The following is a 20,166-nucleotide window of genomic DNA, read 5'->3' as shown; positions in this document are numbered from 1 at the left end:
GACAATTCTAGAATTTTCCTTCATTAGAAACTTCTCATACATCTTCATCAGACCAAACTCGTTTTTTTGGTAGAGACCAAAGTTTAAGTCTTCCATTCTCTTAGAATCTAAATTGCATCCTTCAGACTCTGGGTTGCTTCCTAATCGTTCCTTCCATTCATCCCTTTATTTTAAAGGATACTGGAAAATCACATGTGGGCATGAAGAGGTGTACTTAAAACTTACTCCAGCTTATCTCATACCTCCAATTCATCCCATTCAACCTTTTGGTGGAAGACGGAGGTAGTCGAGCTCATTGTTCCTTAACAAGAAAATGATCCACGTGTATAATTGACCCCTTCTTGTCGTGAGAACCTGAACGCTGGCGTACAAGAAGACATATGAACTGCCTGGGATAGTTACAATCGAGTACAATATTGGCATATATTTGGACAACGGCAAAGAAGAAATTAATGACGTAGGATGCAAACTTTCTCAATTAGGCCAATTATGCGAAGGAAGATATTGAGATAAGTGGTAAAGAACACGGGGATCGGAATAGAGTATTGGCGTACATTTGAAAACATCACACAATTTACTTCTCTTAAAATAATTGACTTATTCGGTCTGATATTTCCACATCACCGTTGCTTTTGCATGGCTGCGATGATAGAAAAATGTGGAGGTCAGTACCAAGAAATGTGAATTGGAGATGAAACCCAATTAAAATATAATAAAACAAAGAAAGTAGCATTACTTACCAAATATGGTACAATACAGTTAGTTTCAGTTGTAAATACAATCCTAAAACAAAGATGACTAGCATTGAACGATCTAATAACTTCACGTACTGATCTTGACCTTAGTGAGTGCATGGCTGCGAGGACAGAAAAATGTGAAGGTCAGTATCAAGAAATGAGAATTGGAGATGAAATCCAATTAAAATATAATGAAACAAAAATAACCTCAAGGGCTTCAAAAATAAAAATAAAAATCGAAATTCAGAATGCTGTTACTTACTTAAAGTCACACAAAGTCAGATATCCACCATCTTTGTACTTAAAGCACCAACCATCGTCCATAAACTCTGTGACTATTTGAGGTAACCTTAGCGAGTGCATGGCTGAGATGAGAGAAAAATGCGAAGGTCAGTACCAAGAAATTATGAATTGGAGATGAAACCTAATTAAAATATAATGAAGCAAAGAAGACAGTATTACTTACCAAATACAATCGTTGCTCATTTGAATATGACAGAATGATTCCAGTCACACGGTGGCTATTTGGAATAATAGGCAGTAGCTGCCTCTCCAAGAAAAATGGATAGAGGGCTATTGTACTGTATCCTACCCCAATGCCTTTTCACAAAATGCCTATTTAGGGTAACAGGGAAAGAGTTGATGACTATTGATCCAACTTTTGGATCAATTTTTTGATTAACTCTATGTCCATCTCTTTAACTACTTTACCCTACCCCAATGGCTCTGCACTCAAATAGCTCCTGCCTCCATTAAGAAAAGGTAATTTTCTTTTTGGAATCACCGAAGGCGATCGACCTGCTGACCTACTCTCAAAATCTTAGCGAGAAAGACTATGTATGTCTCTGAGGTCATTCTAACCCATAGCAGACTAAATATTTCTCCCATTGCTATTTCCTCGTCCTTACAAACTAATCCCCACTCATGGCCTGATTTATTGCTAGAATGATTGTACTCCATGCTGACCTTCAACTCACATCTGTAAATTCTCGACCTTGAAATAAGTCAAACTGGAAAGACCTGATCAACAATAAGTCCTAACTGTTATAGCACTCTAGGTCGGAACACCTGAAAAGAAAAACAAATAAAAATATATATTAAACAAATATCAAGGGTATGTATACATAACAGATCAATTAATAAGAAATGATGATAAGAACATACCAATGGTGCTTGTTCTATAACATGTCTGTGGGTCACAGAACCACTGAAGAAGATTTTCTTCAAAGCCTCTTTTAAAAACCGCGTCTCATTACCATCGAGATCTCTCATAATAGAGTTCAGGTCAAAATCATCCCAAGTACGGATGAGCCATTCGCCAGGGAGTCCCCATTGATTTATAATATCCGTCTCAAATATTTTCACTACGAACAGTGAGATTCTCACCCTCTACTGCCAAAGAATCAAACCGAAGACTGAAACCCGCCTTCAAGCCTGTCCTTTGACGAATTCTGAGAATTTTGTAGTGGATAATCTAGCACTCATGCCTTCAGTGCTTTGAAGTTTACATAAACGGATAGGATAGGGTCCTCACTTTGAAAAACTGAGGAGAATATTCGTTGTAGCTTCACTGCCTGAAATTTCAGTCAGCCAAACCGTTGGCAATAATTGAAATGAAATGAAATAATACAAAACATAAGTAAAAGATTCTAGAATTAATATATATATATAGCAACTGAAATGGTCATGAAATTATATCTATCTTACCACTGCTTCTTTGGTATAATAGATGTTTTTTTGTTAATATGAAGTAGTCATCTCAAAGTGTTGCACCATTTTGTGCCCTGAAAAGAAAGTAAACCAACGGATCAGAAAGTTTTTTACAATCCATACATAGCAAAATAATAGTTCTATTAACAACAAATCGATAGTAAAAAAAAGTGATTCAGAGTAAATGCAGAGGAATTAAATCAACAACAGTTAATCATAGAGTATCTCGACGGAAATAGAGATTTCCATCCAGTTCTTCGATCCAAATCAAACAACACGAGAGTAAATAAGAATACTTCCAAAAATGTCAATTATTACAATAACAGAAAGAGATCTTTTTCCATTCCTTAAATAGCAACTACATGCAAAGTTCTATTTACTCATCAAAATCACGCAAAAGAATGAACTATCATCAAATCATTCATCCACAATACAGACAACAAAAAATAACTTGAAATTAAAACATATGTTTAGAGGCAAATTGTACCTTTTGACGAAAAGCAGAGCTTCGTGGAAGAAAACCGTCGCTTCTTGGAAGTAATTTTTGACAGAGAATGATAGAATTTGAGAGAATTAAAGTTTGAGAAATGAGAAGAGAGAGTTGTGGTCGAAATGATTTAATAGTAGAATTCGCGTGTTTTCAAGACGATAAGAGGAATCTGAAAAGTTAATTAATCCTATTCACCTCTATTATCACGGTTTCTAAATCGTGGTGTATTGTCCTTTTACACCACGCCTTTTTATCGTTGTCAAAAAACCGTGGCGTAAAGTACTTTACGCCACAATTTTGTACTCGTGGAAGAAAAATACTATCACGCTTATTAATTTGTGGCCATCGATAGTCTTATGTCATGGTTTTTTGGGCGTGGAGACGCTTGGCGTGGCGCTGGCCCTATTTTCTACTAGCATATCATAACACTTGTAAATCCTTCTAGCTACTTTATATTTTTATATAAAATAAGACCTTTTAGTTGATTTATCGCAACATCAATATATAAAATTGTAAATGTTTATTCACCAAGTTAATAGCAAACAACACATCATATCAAATAAGCATTTCTAATAAAAACTTAACTTTAGGCCTTTTATATTTTACCATACAAAATAAACATTCCTAATATGCACATATCTTTTAATTATAAATTTATACTCGTCTGAGTTAAAAGTTTTTGATTTTTTTCTATTTTATAAATATTAAATAATTATAGGCCTTTTATATAAGGGATTAAGTATGATTTAAGACATTTTCAAGTAAAATTTTATATATAATTATTGTCACTTCATAATATAGAGCCTTTTTTATTAAAAATAAAAATATCCCAGTGCTTGAGCCTATCAGTTATTCAAAATTTCTATTCATCATAAGGATTAACACAAGAATCAGTATAGAAATAGCAACCAGGAAAATAAGATTTATTTTCAACCATCATAACAAAATAACATAAAATATTAAAACTCCTATAGAGATCAAGGTAATTGAAAGTAAGCTATTTCTTGTTTCTTCTAAGAACTAATAAGTTTTAGCATACAATTGATAATGAAACCAGCCAGCTTTATTAAAAATGACATGGAAAATCCTTCTAGTTCGAAATAAAATGAAGACGATTTGATGTGTTTGTTGAGGAATCAGTGGTGGGTGGGAATCTTTGATTAAATTGATATGATTTTTTGTCTATTGGATTAGGGAAGAAGTTTTGGGGAAAAATGGCTAAGACTTGAGGAAGATAACGATTAATTTTTTTTAAACGGAAAACTAACTCGAATTTAGGTATTTCATTAATAGCATCCTTTGATTTTATTTAAGATTGACGGTTAAAATCACAGTGTAAAAAGATCTACACGTGCATAGAGTGTCAATATATCCCCTCCTCATCATATTATATTAAGTTAGATAAATTATACAAGTTTTAAATAAAAAAATAAGTATGATCATTTGGCAAAATGCGATTAACATGTACTCTCTCCGTATATAAATAGATGGTATTTTTGGAGATTTTTTATCTTTAAATAGTTGACATTTTGAGAATATCAATACATTTTTTTTTTCATTTTCAACCCCCACTAACTTTACACCCACATACAATTAATAATTTAATAGAGAAATGGTAGAATTGTAAAATAATAATAATTTATATATTAAAATTAATGATATTGATCTGAGACTAATATCTCAAAGTGACATATATTCAAATACAAAGGTAGTACTATTATAAATCAATTATAGAAATTTCAGGTTCAGCTAGCATGGTCGAACTAGGGTGATGGCTCGCGCTTCGCGCCAGCGGAATGCTTCATTTGATAATCCATTCGTCGTTTCGGGCCAATTTTTCTTTCACTGGATAGGAAAAGGTCGTGGTTCCAAAAATTATTTACATCGAAACAAATTAAATTATCATGTAAGTCTATGAAATAAACTGTTCAATTTGCTCAAGGGGAGATGGCATGTAGCTGTTTTACTATATATTAAAGATTAGGAAGATTAATCAGCAAATGGGACGCAGACACCACGACACCTACTTTACTATTCCTCATATCAACAACCCTACATCCTATTCTTAAAATTTTTCAAATTTTTGGTTCTCATTGTAACCTCTTATCTTCTTCACAGCTTTTCCCCTTCCATAACCATCCCGTCGGAATAGGCCACCTTAGTTTTTTCCATTCATTTAAAATAGACACGCCCAAACAAAAGGTCCAAGTTCATCATACAAACATCAGAAACTTTTTATTAAAAAAAATACAAATATTATAGATTCAAGCTTTCCTCAATTTCAGGCGAGTCCTTGAGACAGCCACATACTGAACTTGGTTGTTGATAGATAGGTAAACATGAAATACAATATCATACAATCATATTATCCATTCATTAAACAAATGATTTTTTTATTATGAGCCACTCAATCCAGTGGAAATAATACAAGTATAGAATTATGTTAAATGTTAATAATACAACAAAACCAAACAAAAAATTAATGACAATACAAGAATGTTTCTGAACATACAAATCAATGTAATTGCAATGAGCCTTACATCAAACACAAAGCCTCTGCACAATCCATCCCAATTATCAGGCAAGACCTTAATCCAGCTCCGTCTTTTATTGCAACCCCATATGACCATTTTCAACCACTTCTTCATCGAGACTATCTCCACTTAGCACTTTCAATTTGCTCACCTCCTGAAAATATTTGTAGAACTCCAATGGCATTTCTTCCATCCTCTTCCGCAAGGACGGAGCTATGTGTATTTTGGTAGGGCCCACGTCCTACCCAAAATTTTATTCTTTTTTACTTTTAGTTTATTAATCTGTATATATATATAATAGTTTATATTTTGAGGCATAAAATGACTGTGTAGTTTAGTGGTAGGCTGACGGTTTAATAGTACTTCTTTAAGTCTTAGGTTGTGTGTTCGAATCATGGCTCCCAACCTATGCTTTATCCCTTTTTTCTCAATTAAACATCTAAAATCGCGAACCGGCCCTACCCACATTCTAATATTAACTCTATCCTTGCTCTTCCCATTCTAAAGTTTCCATATCCGAACTCAGTATTAGGATCGTGGAGGATAGGAGATTCAAAGCGAAAGATGATCTTAGCCCTCCGATCATCAGGATCTTCTAACTCTTTTAACCAAAAGTGATCATATAAAAATCTCTTCACACACACTGACACACAGAAATCCAATAACAACAACAATCCATCATTGTGAAACTTTTTGACACTCGAAACACTTGAAAAAACTTTTTCCATGAATACACAAGCTTCGTATCAAATTCCAAATAACCCGAACAATTTCTTAAACAAAAGAAACATATACCTTTAAATAATTTTGCCAAGTAAAAAACTTTTTTTCCTAAGAGAATTTAATTACAAATCCAAACTTATAAATCTTGCAACAAATCATATTAAACTAAAAAGGTTATGACTGACCTCACGATGGAGAGAACCCTTTCTGCTACTGAGCAACAACATCCATGGATGCTAGCTTAAAATCGATCAGTAAAGTAACAAAGCCCAAGCAACTCGTAATCAAACTACAATGTGAAGGAAATGGAAGAGATCATGTAATAATCTATTGGAATATAGTATAATATAATAATGGCGATTCAATGTTTAGAAGCGATTCAATTTTAGACCGAACACAAATATGAATTTAGACAGACATGGGGAGCAAATCGATTTATAGGCGGACGTTAAATTTAGGAGGTGAAGGGGAAACTGTTTTAGAGGGAGAACAATTGTGTAATTAAAAAGTAGGAAATGACGCCGTTTTGATATTGTAATACAATAGCATAAATATAATAAATGGTTTGAAGATGCACTATAATCTAAATATAAGTTCAAAACCACAAATGATATAATTTTGAGCAGTCTTCAGTATTACATATATATTGATAGTAAATGTCACTCAATATTAATGTTTCCGATTTTATTTTCTCTTATTAGCTTCTGCTTTTGGTTCCTTATGGGATTCTAAAATAATGGTTATCTACCAAGTGAAATACTATAACTTTATATTTGGAATTTTCTCTTCTTCGATCACCTTTTCACCAAATTGTACATAATTCATATGATCTAGTTGGTTCTCCACTGGCATATACAATTTTGACTAGTACACACGAGCATCTTCTCATCATCGACTCGACGACTTCAAGAATTTCTCCCCTTCTATCATGTTGAATAATAATTGTTCTTTTATATACTTTTACATATATCACACTTGTCATAATTAAGGTTGTCTGAGTACTTGCTTAAACTGGATTTGTGCTTTTAACAATATAACCTGCTAACTCAAGCAACCCAAACTATTGTAAAGAAAACACTACAAATTATTAGTAGAAATAAAATGAGAATTAGTGATATATATACCCATAAAATAATTATGTTACGGGAGTAATCAAGTAATCATATGTCCCTTGAAACAAAAGATAAATGAAAAGTGATTGAAGTTGAAATTATAGAGATGAGAGTTTTGTTACTTACATATACTCCTCCCGTCTTACAATACATGATGTTTTGGGTTTTTTAGATCCATATAGTCAATGAATATGTATCAAGCGAAGAATCTATATATCTATACTAAATAAATATTCATATGAATGAACCTAAAATATCATGCATTTTGAAATGAAGGTAGTAATAACTTTGTTTCTTAAAAAAAACATCAAACTTAACAAACTCAAGAACAAAATAGGTGCTTGTTAGTAAAAGTATAAAAAATAATCAAAATCTTATAGACAATAGGAAGAACTTTTCAATTTGTTCGGATTGAAAATTTTATTGTCAACTCAAAATCGGGCACATGGCATTTTATTGATGAATAGAATTTTGACACATATATTTTAAAACATCGAATTTAATTAGAAACCATTACAATATTTAGAAAGTGATATTATTTCTTTTTAATTAGAAATCAAAACACAATAGGAATATAATAATTCATAATAAGAGTTTAATTAGGAACCAAGCTACAATATCTGTCAAGTTTTTTAATCAAAATCCAACTTCATACTATTTTTCTATTTTCATTCTTCCTAAATAAAATGGATATATATTTATTTACCATATTTTTTAGGATATTAACTTCGTACAACAGACGGGCCCGCCGACTTGCAACTTTCAAAAGGAATTATCTTAAAGTATATCTTATCAAAATTTATAAAAATAAATACAATCACACATGTAAATTATATAAAACATAACGAGCATGATGAAAAATCATCTTCGGTATAAATGTTGTCGTTATAGAATTAGTAGAAAAAATAAGACGAGAAATATGGAGAAGAAGCTTCAAGCTTTTTTCATGTTTTATTAACTTCTATCTTTGAATTGTTACAAAGCTATTGTATTTATATTAAAAAATTTACTATTCTCGCACAAATATTTTTGTGTGCAAGGAAAGTAATTTCCTTGGCATTCATATGACGTGGATTTATAACTTTCCTCATTGGATGTCATTTATAAATTAAAAGTTTTATTCAAACATCATCGGTAAAAAATCTTCTAGAGAAAATCTGATGGAATAAAAGAGTGTATGAGATATAAGTCATGAAAGAGACATGTTTTCTACTCGAAAATCTCACCAAAAAAATCCAATGAGATAAAACTTGATGGTTAGTACATCTTTATTTGACAAATAATACCTCATTAAATCGTCGAGGAAAATCCAATGGGACAAAATTTCGATCGAAGGAAATATAGTAGCCACATACATTTATGTTTAGAGGAATGTCTTGTTAAAACCTTGCCGAGAAAAACCTAACAGGGCAAAATATTTTATCTAGCATACACATTATAAGTCATAGCATTAAGAACCTTGTCAGGAAAACCCAATATGAAAAACCTTGAACAAGGAAAAGAACGTGAAGTGTATGCTCCCCTCATTAATATTCTCGTATCAATGCGTCTTGCTATCGTATCTGACATCACCAGGAAAACCCTTTGAGAAAAAATCCGGTGGAAGCAAGAGATTATCTTCAAAGTGCTTTTACATACATAATATATTGTTTTGCATAAAATACACGTGGAACTAGACAGCAATCCATTTATCTATCAGATTGGCCGATAGAGGCTTGACTGAACAACACCAAAAAAACTATAGACATCTTTAAATAATTGCAATAGATTGAAAGGCAAAAATAATTTATCGTTCTCGTGATCGATTGATTTCTTTGAATCTAGCAAACCTTTTAGCGATGAAGAAAAAATTAACATAGAAAACTCAAAATACCCTAGTTCATTTTACTAGGCATACATACACCTCAAAGATCGTAACAAATTTTTTCTAACCATCATTTGGTCACAAACTAAATTATGGCGTAAACATCGCCCATTTTCAACAACATGTCAAATTTGAAGTTTAGAAAAGTTAGTAAAAATTCACCCCAAACAAAGTTAATTTGATAATAGAAAACAGAAAAATGAAAAGAAAATTATGCATCGCCATAAAAATGCATCTGGTTAAACAACTGTAAAATAAAGCTACAGATCGAGTACAAAAGCTAGCAATTACAAAGTAGGTGAACACTTACCTATATATAGAGGAGGGATACTTTGACACTAGATGTACGAAACAAGATGTGTCATTCTAATCACCATGAGTATAAAAAGAACATAATAAAGTTCCATGAACATATTAACAGTAGAACATTTGAGTAATTTCTAATGCAAAATCAAAATTTACATTTTTCAATATAAAAACTTCCGAAAAATTGCCTACAAAATATAAACTTGGATTTTAATGTATTAGCAAGTTACTGGAAAAATTATAATATATATAAATTTACAAAATCACTTTTCTCTTATGAACTTGAGTTTAAATCGGATAACCAATTTATAAGAAAATTAGGATAAAATACATAGCTACATTGACATCATAATTTTATAGTGAATTGTTCAGCGATCAAAAAACATCTTCCAAAATATATTTGTTTCATATGATCTTAAGTTTTAACCGGATTAACGATTTATCAGAAAATCATGACAAAAAAGTATTTTAGCATCATAATTTTCTAGCAAATCGTGAACCGATCAAAACTCATCGCCAGCCATAATCATCAAAGACTATAATTTAATCTAGTAATAATATAGTATGTTGGATCTAAAAAATTGGGGATATAGATGAGATTTTATCATGTAATTATTCTGCATTGTACTCTCTTATGTAGGAGATGTTTTGAGGATGGATACCATCGTAAACATATGTGAATGGAAAATATATTTGCTAAGAATTTTTTATATATGAAATCAATAATTTGAAATCTATTGTTTACTCTAAGAAGAAAAAAAAATTTTACACATATAGATTCAACATTCTAAAAAATAATATGTTTTTAAAAAATATATTTTAAAATCATAGATAATTTAACTATACTTACATATTCAACTACCTAATTAGACACCACCTTTCTATACAAATGTATTTTATGAATAGTAAAAACTACTCTTCATAGATAGACATAAAAGATAACATATAATTTTTTAACATATATATATATATATATTATATTTTAGCATATTAATCCCACATATAAAAATATTTTAACTATTTAATATTATTTTTCATTCACTTAGGTTGGATTAAGCAAAAAATATTTGTGCACTATATATAAAAATATTGTACCCTACATAATATTTATACCATGAAATTTTATCAATATCTCATAATTTAGATCCAAAATATAAGAGAGTGCCCAACATGAAAATATATACTAAAAATTAATTTTTCGAGGAATTTTTCTATAAATTATTTTTGTTTAGAAAATTATTTTTTAAAATCTTATCTTATCTTTTATGAAACTTATATAGTCAACCAGAATCATAAAAGACCTTTCAATATGAAAGCATTTTGTATATAGTAAACTTTATTGTCTCCATATACAGACTTAAAAGATAAGATGTGTTTTTTTTTTCAAAAAGAATGAATCTATAATATTTTAGCCTATTAATTACATATATAAAAATATGTTAACAATGTGTAATATTCTTTTTCATTTTATTTTGATGGATCATAAGCGAAAGCACTTATGCACTATATATATATATAGAGTGTACCCTCCATAACATTCACACCACAAAATGTTATCTACATTGTATAATTTAGATTTATCTTGCATGACAAATTACATGGACATTGTTGATAGTGGTTGGCGTAGAGTTTTTATCGGTTAGTAATTTACTTAAAAAATATGAGAGTAACATTTTGAAGTTTATAATTTTTATTTTGGTAAATTTTCAATTTAAGTAAAGTTAGTTTGACCTGAAGACTTAACTCCATCAAAGTTTTATCGTCAAAAATTATCTTATTGAAGTTGAGTTTTATCGGTTAATGATTTACTAGAAAATTATGGTATCAAAATATATTTTTTATTTTATAATTTTCACTCAAATCAATAATCTTGTTAAAATCCATTTTATATTAGAAATACATCAAAAAGTTATATTAGTTACTTTTTTCTTATGATGAGAAGAATGGTGAATTTTTTGGAGAATTTATCCAGTTTAATCTTTTGTAGAATTTATCTTATTTTTTATTTCAACTTTGAGATTCAAACTTATTAATTTTTTTCAGAATAAAACATAATAAGAGTATTAATTTTGTTTTTGAAACAAAAAATAACAACTAAATAAGTAATTTGAATTAAGAATATTTTTGGGTAATTTCCGGGAGGCAAGAGGAGTGTTCTTGTGCCTTAGAGAATTTGACCATGTGATTGGAATTTTTTTACCTAGCCCTGAAAATCTCCTTACATACCATTCACACTAATTATTATCATGACACTAATATATTATTATGAGTGAGGTTATAAAAAGTAATTCTAACTTATTATTTATATTAAATTCAAAAAAATAAGATAATAGAACTCGAGAGAGAACTCGAATAATACACTTAGTTATTAATAAAATTAACCCATAATCAAAAATAAAAAAATACTAACATCTTCTGAATATTTTTTTTTTATAACCTACTTGGTTCTTCGAAACACTAAACTATCCATCACTAGTGAACGTATCATGCGCGGGAGATATATTGACTTGTATCGTTTATATTTAGATAAATTAATAGATTTGATAAAATCCATACTTTTGTCCTTGACATTTTATTTGTAAAACCTTTTCGGTCTATTACGTTTTTCGTTAGCCTAAAAAATTTTACGTTTTTCGATAGTGATATTATATATCATTCTTCCGTTAATTTTGCATATATGGCACTGATGTGGCATCCAATAGTACGCTAATGGACTAATATGATTGAGACACGTTGATGTGAAATTAAGTGGCGGAAACACTTAGGATCCCAATACAAGGCCGATGAAGACGATGGTGGCCGGATGGACAAGTATTTTTTGTGTTTTTTGGGTATTTTTGGGCTGTACCGAAAGAAAGCTTCGGTGGAAGGATAATAACTATCTAAAACTCAAGCCGTTGAACTAGAAAATTGGATAGATATGAATAACTTGGATTCAAACCGATAAACAAGTTAAACAAAAGGTTTTGAGAGTTTCAGAAATCTCACAACTTGATAAATAGCTCACAAAAATAACAAACTCATGGTTTTCTTTCAATAATCAATTCTGATTTTATTCAATCACAAAATACATATATATATAGGCTTGACAAGACCTACAATTCGGCCAATACATGCATACTTAGAGTTTTTAGGAGATCTTTCACCTTTCTAGTCAAAGGGAGATGAAACTGACCTAGAAAAACTAAATACATGAACTGGTAATAAATAGAAATATTTAATTAAAGAAAATACATTCTTGAAAATGAAAATACAACGAATGATGAAGGTAGAATTCGGCTGGAATGGTTCATGATCTTATAATAAATGAGAAACATGAACTTGTATTTAATTCTAGTACATAAATCTGTTTGCATTTAATTATAGCACATGAACTGTAACGACTCGATTTTTCGACTTTGATAATTGTGCAAATTATAATGACACGTAGTTGACTTTTTGAGTAATTAATAGTCACGTTCGCATTTCACACGTTTCTTTTCGGTTGAATTGAAATCTATTTCCATAATTATATTTTTTAGTGTCAATTTCGATTGTTAAATTACGACCTATCACGTCAAATAGATTCGATTTGAGCAAATGGACGTAAGTAATAAATGTGCATTAATAAAAAAATTTCTACACTAAAAAAAAAAAAATTTACTACATGAAAATTTGTTACAATGTTCAATTACAAACTTTGATCATCCAATTTACAATAGCCACAGCATAACCATGACAAGTGATTTCCAATAAAAAATACTATTCTTTTCCTACAACTAATACTACATGCTATTTACAAATACACCTACATGATACCCTTCTTTCGGCAGCCACATTTTCACCAATAATTGTCTTCCAATGCAGCTGAAAATCCAGGACAAAAACAGCCCATTCTTTGACATTCCATTACACAAAACAAACAAACAAAGTCAATAGCCATTTTCCTACAATAGTAAATAGCCTACAATAATGGAAAACTTTAACACATATTCTGAAAATCTTGGCAGCCATACCTCCTGTAAAGGAATCCAGCCAGCAGCCAAATCACACTTAACACAAACATTTTGACAATATCTATACAAAACAGTCAACAAGTCAAAAAAATTATTCTTTCACATGCGTAGTCTACACAAAATTACTAAACCTGACAGCATGCCTCTTGATTCAACCGGCAGCCATATATCAACAACTCAATCAGTTTGACAAACCAAATCAAGGCAAAGAATTGCCTAGAATTTCCAAGCCATGCCAAAATTGTCAAGATAACCTAATGATATTATTGTCTAAACCTATGGAAGCCCTAACTAAGAATCATAGTGTTTAAAGATGTTACATTACAAGTCATTCGTACAACAGAATCGTCCAAAAAACACAGCAACAGACAAATTCAAGCAATTCGGCCAAACACAGAACAACCCAATAGCAATTTTTCCAGAAACTTAAAAAATCACCTCTGTCGTGTCCACCATCGTTCACTGACCACCATCGTGATCGCCCTCGAGCCAACAGCCACCGGGAACCATCTGAGTCATGACCGAGTTCAAACTGAATCACGGACCGAGTCACCGTTTCCAGCCGAATTGGACCTCAATTCGACGTTCCCAAGACACCTACAACGTCTAGAATCACAGAAAAATTGAATTCAGTACGGTTCTGAAATCTCAGAAATTTCAAAGGTAAAATTAACCCCAATCCCAATCGTTTTTCTTGCTAAATTTTACATAGGAATGATTAGAAGATGAATTAGAAAAACATATATAAGAATCGGACAAAACCCCCAAATATTCCCGAAGAGCCCTAATTTAATTTCAGATAGAATCGCACGAGCTACTATATGAAGGACGTACACGAATATACGACTTCAACGACTGTGAGTTTTATTATAATTTCATTACAGTATGACACGTATATACTTAATAAATGCTTTAGACCACTATGCTATACATATTGTTCATGCATGATTTATGATTTTACGATTTCCAAAATATGGCATAATTACTTTAAAAACTATATAGCCATAGATGGTCTGGAGACCTTCAAAATATAAACTCAGATTTTAACCATGTTTACATTTATAATTAACATTCAGTTATTCATGCATTATATATATAATTACATAATATATATAAACTATATAAGAACCCCCAATTACTCATGATTTTATATTCAGTAGTACCAGGTCCATTCAGGTGACCCCTTAGTTTAGGTCTGCGCAGATGGTACGCCATCATTAGATATTGGCCTCTAGTATGGTTATTGGTATGTGTTTGAATACCCCATGGTAGGCAGAAGATACTATGGTAGTCTGGCCACTATAGTAGTATCTCCCCATGATTTTCACAAATACGGGTTCATAAATAAATATACAGATATACAAGCATGATTATATAGCACGTAATATATTCAGCATGTTTGCACGGCATGTAAAATACATATTCATAAAATATATATTCCAGCATAAATTCCATGATTTCAATTCGATTCTACAGATATCAGTCCAGTAATCCCTTCCAGGTTTTGTTCAGTATAATGTCTTTATAATAACTCTCACTAAGCGAAAGCTTACGTTTTCCCAAAACATGTTTATATTTTCTCTAGGTTAGAAAAACAAGATAAACACGAGCTACGAGGCATAAGTAGGATTCCACTTCCGCATATCCAGTCAAGTCCACGTCATGCACAGGTACCAACGGGACACCGATCTCGATCCTCACAAGTAGAGTCGGGAGCGGGCGTCTCATGAACCATGGAGAGCACGAAATTGAGACTTTTTGGACTGCCATGTAGATGTATTAATGATGTCTTGAATATTTTTGGACAGCCTCTTTAACATTAATGATGTCTTGGTCTTGAAATTCGGTTTTTCTTCGATCTAATCAAAATAGCCCTTTGAGCTCTTTTGAGCTGAATCTCTTTAGAACAAAGTTGGTTGAGCTGATTTAGAGTTTTCTTCAGCATTAAATGTGTCCTAACCTTTTGAAAATTAATTTTCTCGTTTTCGCGTAGAAAGTCTCCGGAAGTTGAGTTGAGCTGAATGAGTTTGGCATGAGCTGGTTCGGAGAGGTCTTGAGATGAATTGAGCTGTTTGGAACCTTGTAAGTCTTCTTTTGTGTTGAAAGAATCCTTAAATGGAAAGAGACTTGTCAAATGCTTCATTTCTCCAACTTGATAAATATGGCCGAGATAATGAAGAGGAATGAGGATGGTCCTCCATCACATGTGTCATACGATTCGTCAAAAAATTTGTCAAAGTCGCCAAAATTTTTCCACCTTAAAATTATAAAAAAATTAAAAATAAAAAGATAGTTAATAACCGCCTTTATTAAACCGCCGTTTGTATAAAGGCGGTTTTAAACTTTGCAGATTCCCCATTTTTTGTTTGTCTTTTTAAAATTAAAGGAAGTAAGTAATTAGAAATATTTCATTAAGAAAAAAAAACAATTAGAAATAGCTTGCTTGAGCATATAATATTCTAAATTTCTAATATCAAAACGTTAAAGATGCTACCTAGTCCATTACAGTGTGTGAAAAGATGTTGCAAATGAAATGCTGAAAATTGAAATATATATATATATATATATAAATGAGACCCATAATATGATAAATTTGCACATAAATAATACATATATTAAAATTTGAATGGATTGTATTCAGATAGCGTGTTACACAATCTAAGGGCACAAACAATTTCTCATGTGAATAATATAAATCCCACGTCTATATAGTTCACTATTAGAGTCATATGTCGGAGTCGTCAAATTTGTATTCGAAGGAAAATAGGACGCCTCAATTTGTAGGGGCAGAAAATAAGAACGGATATTTTTTCACATATATATATAGTTGCCTACTTGCCTTTCACACATTTTTTTTCTTCTTTTTTTTTTTTTAACTTTTTCCGGGCAAAATGAAACTAAATTAACCTTGGATGGGAATCTCATATTTTCAAACCAAAAAAGGTAAACTCTAATCTGTCCCAAAACATCAGGACTATAACATATACATACGCTATAATTATTAATTAAACATGGAAAAAAAAAAAAAAAAAGAGGACCGAGGTGGGTATAATTGAAATTTGCAGATGCAGCAATGCAAATAATGCAAGTAGAAAAGCCCCATGGATAATGATCAAGGATAGTATGAGATCGACATTCCCCTCATAGTAGTAGTAATTAACAAGGTACCATAACCCAAAATGACAAAAACTAATTGTTATGTACAGAAGAAGCAACTATGCCCCGATTCAAGTGATCAACACGTCAGAATCAACAACAACAAAAGAGCCGAGACAACTATCCTATATACCACCTTACAACGTTCAAATGATCATATTTTGGTGGAAAAATGAAGAAAAATATTTTTCTCTCATTCCTCCAACTGTGGTGGCGCAGCGGCAGCCATTCGCCGCATACGTCGGTTGAGCCTCCATTGATGACAGAGACCGAACAGGCGTAGAGAAATCACCAGAGCAAAAGAACCGTAGTCGAAAACTCTAACAATGTCTGTTCCTCCTGTTGAACCAAAAAATAGTGCATTGAGCTTCGAAGCCATATACTCAGAAAACAATGGCTGAAGATGTGATTGATCATTGTTATCTAGCTACTAAACAAATGCCAATCTAAATGTGGAAACACATGAAAGTTCTATTGACCTTGTTGTTCATGGAAGCAAACATACCAGTTGGAATAAAGTCAAAAGGAGAGGCAGCATAAAGGATACCAAGGATGATCTGCAAATAACAATTTAAAAAAAAAAAAAAAAAAAGAAGCTCAAAATCTGGAAATTTCAGAGTCAAATAGAAAACTCATGATACATCCTACAGTTTTCAGAACAATTCCAATGAGCAAATCTTTAGAGCCACAGCCAGTATTAAACAGCAATTTCAAGATTTACCCATGTAGTGATTAAACTGAGAAATATACTTAACTGCAAAGAGGCGGACTTCACCAAATGATACAGGTCTATCAGGATCCATCATTTGCCGAAAGACTCTCTTCACGAATAGAGGTAACTCGTAGATTTTCTGCTTAGACAATTGAATCAGGTGTTTAGCGAAGCGAATTCATAGCATAGAGTGGTTTCACTGGTCTGATTAAAAAATAATTGGCACATCACAAAATACTAAGGTATTGGACAGCTTTCTGGACACACATACTTTGCACACTTGATAGCAAAATACATGCACACAATTTCCTTTTATATTTAAGTAAAAAGTGAAAAACAAAAGCACCACCTGCATAAACCCAGATATGCCTCCCACGAAAAGGCGGTTATACCTCAGTACATCTTTGAGAACTTTGGTGACTCCCTCTACCTGATTTCCAAGTAATGATTCCTCTGGTGTCAAATTAACTATGAAGCACGAACACATAGGACACTTGCAAGGTTTAGAAGCAGCAGAATAATTCCAGTACTGCAAAATGCACGAACCTGCACAGTTGGGGAAAATAGATTTGAGCTTAGTTTGCCTAAAATCATCAAAATATTCAAACAGGGAACATAAATTCAGCATACGACTGGGTTAAAACACCATTACAAGTCTAAACTAAGACACCATTAAATGAATAAATTAGAAAGCTTAAATGCTTAGTTCAAACCATATACCACCAACAGAAAAATAAGAACTAGTAATAAATGGCACAGTACAAAGATTGTTTAGGTATAAGAAGTATAATAATTAACATAGAATCAAATAAAATTGCACCCAATGACACAATGATAGCAACGAAACAGAAAGAAAATCTTCAAATCAAAGGGAAAATCATAAAACAAACTTTACGCAAGGCAAGCCCAGAAGTTAAAGATTCTATAATCGTGAGATGTGAAATTTCTGTTAAATTATAACATCATAAGAACACGATTACAAAACTCATAACATATTGATTCGCATTACCGCAATACCAGTGACCGCAATTTCCTTTACACGGAACAGTGAAATCCCCAAAACAGATTGGGCAACAATCATCAACAGGAGGCCCTAATGAAGAAACATTTTCTTCTCTCTTTCGCTCTCCTCCAGAAGCTTCTTCTTCTTCTTCGCCATTCTCTCTAGAATCATCTGCTTCACCGTTGTCTCCTCCAGCGTTTTGCATCTTTGAGTATGATTTGATCAGAACATCTATCTAGTCTAGAATAATTGTTTTATTTTTTCTTCTAATGGGGTTTTTCTTGGAAAAATATATTTTAATTCGAGGAAGTTTGCAGAGATTCGGGTTGGTTTGCTGGATGGATCATTCTACTTACCATGAAAACATGAGTTTGGTTTTGGGCGGGTAACCGGGTTCAACCGGTTGGACACTTTATTATTATTATTAGTTTTTTAGGGGTCTGTACATTTCATGGAATATTTAGTGTATTGGATAGTTTATATGTGATTTGTTAGATATATATAATTCTGTAAATATATTAGTAGAGTTAGATTATTTTTTTTTGAAAGTAAAAATTCTGTTGCCGGAAAAATTTCATAATCAAAATAGAAACTCTTTAAATTAATATTCGATAAATTAATAAACTCTTTAAAATAATAAATTTATTCGGTCTCGACTTGGACCAATATAAAAAATTGAAAAATTCGATAAAAGAATAAGATAATAATTTTTAGGGAGATCGTTTTATAATTTTTGGTTTCAAAAAAATCATAAATTAATAATTCATAAAAATTGAAAAAAATATACTACACTCTATTGAAATATGATTCAATAATTGTCTGTTTTTCTTTAAAGTTCAAGTCTATTTGGAGTTCATCTCTAACTTTTCTTATTGCATCCAATAGCTCAGGTGTTATATTTTTGTATTGTATCATAAAGTTATGAAGAGTGTTCGACGCCATATGAATTACGTTGAAACGGTTAAAAACTCTTTAAATTAATAATTATTAATTTATCGATAAATTAATAACTCTCTAAATTAATAATTTTTTTCGGTCCCGACATTATTAATTTATAGAGTTTTAACTGTATGTCAGTTATATAGATTATTATTTCAAGGGTTAAAAATAAAACTCTACCAGAATTTATGTATGTTTTCTTTTATGTTCCAAGCACACGGTGATTCGAACCTTCAACCAGTCGATGAGAAAGACGATGTCTTGACTATTAGATTGTTGTCCTAATTGGTAATGTATGTTTCTTTTTTCTTTTTGATCTAAGATTATCATTTTTTTATTACATTATAATTGCGAGGACTGTAAGACTTGAAACCATCACCTCACGAATGAAGGAGGATATGCTCACCAATTGGACAAGTCCTGACGTGCACAATTTCTCTTTATACATTGGGGCCATCCACTTAGACGAAAATATAACTACATGCTACATAATTCAATAACAAAATTTAACTTTAAAATAATATATATACATGACTGTTTTAACGAGAATAAATACGATTAGGAAAAAAGAACATAGTGAGATTATAATAATTAATATGAATAAAAAGTTTAACTAAAAAATTGAAAAAAATATTATAATTTGATTATGAAATTTTTTTAAATGGTAAATAAGAAAAAAGTCTACATGTCAAATTTTAATCGTTAATAAAAAATCATAATTTGAATTTTGATTCAATAATAAAATCTACAATTAAATCAATTAATTATTCTTATTATTTATAAAATTATGTAAACTACCCTAGAAAATTTTTGCAATGTCAATGAGATGTGAAAAAATACATTATTACCTTATTTATTCGAATCGAACCAAACCGTGAGCCGCAA

General features: G+C 31.3%; 1 protein-coding gene across 1 annotated transcript; it reads right to left on the bottom strand.

Moving 5' to 3' along the window:
• Nucleotides 1-16,820: 16,820 nt before the first annotated feature.
• On the bottom strand, nt 16,821-18,547 carry LOC139885257 (uncharacterized). The gene is made up of 5 exons (XM_071869187.1): nt 18,349-18,547; nt 17,689-17,885; nt 17,383-17,478; nt 17,107-17,184; nt 16,821-17,024 (listed from the first exon to the last, which is right to left on the bottom strand). The coding sequence occupies exons 1-5, from the start codon at nt 18,545-18,547 to the stop codon at nt 16,821-16,823; spliced, it is 774 nt and encodes a 257-aa protein (XP_071725288.1).
• Nucleotides 18,548-20,166: the final 1,619 nt, after the last annotated feature.

Source organism: Rutidosis leptorrhynchoides, unplaced genomic scaffold (genome assembly GCF_046630445.1).
Source record: "Rutidosis leptorrhynchoides isolate AG116_Rl617_1_P2 unplaced genomic scaffold, CSIRO_AGI_Rlap_v1 contig90, whole genome shotgun sequence".
Lineage (NCBI taxonomy): Eukaryota > Viridiplantae > Streptophyta > Magnoliopsida > Asterales > Asteraceae > Rutidosis > Rutidosis leptorrhynchoides.
This window is presented reverse-complemented; position numbering and strand designations above follow the sequence as displayed.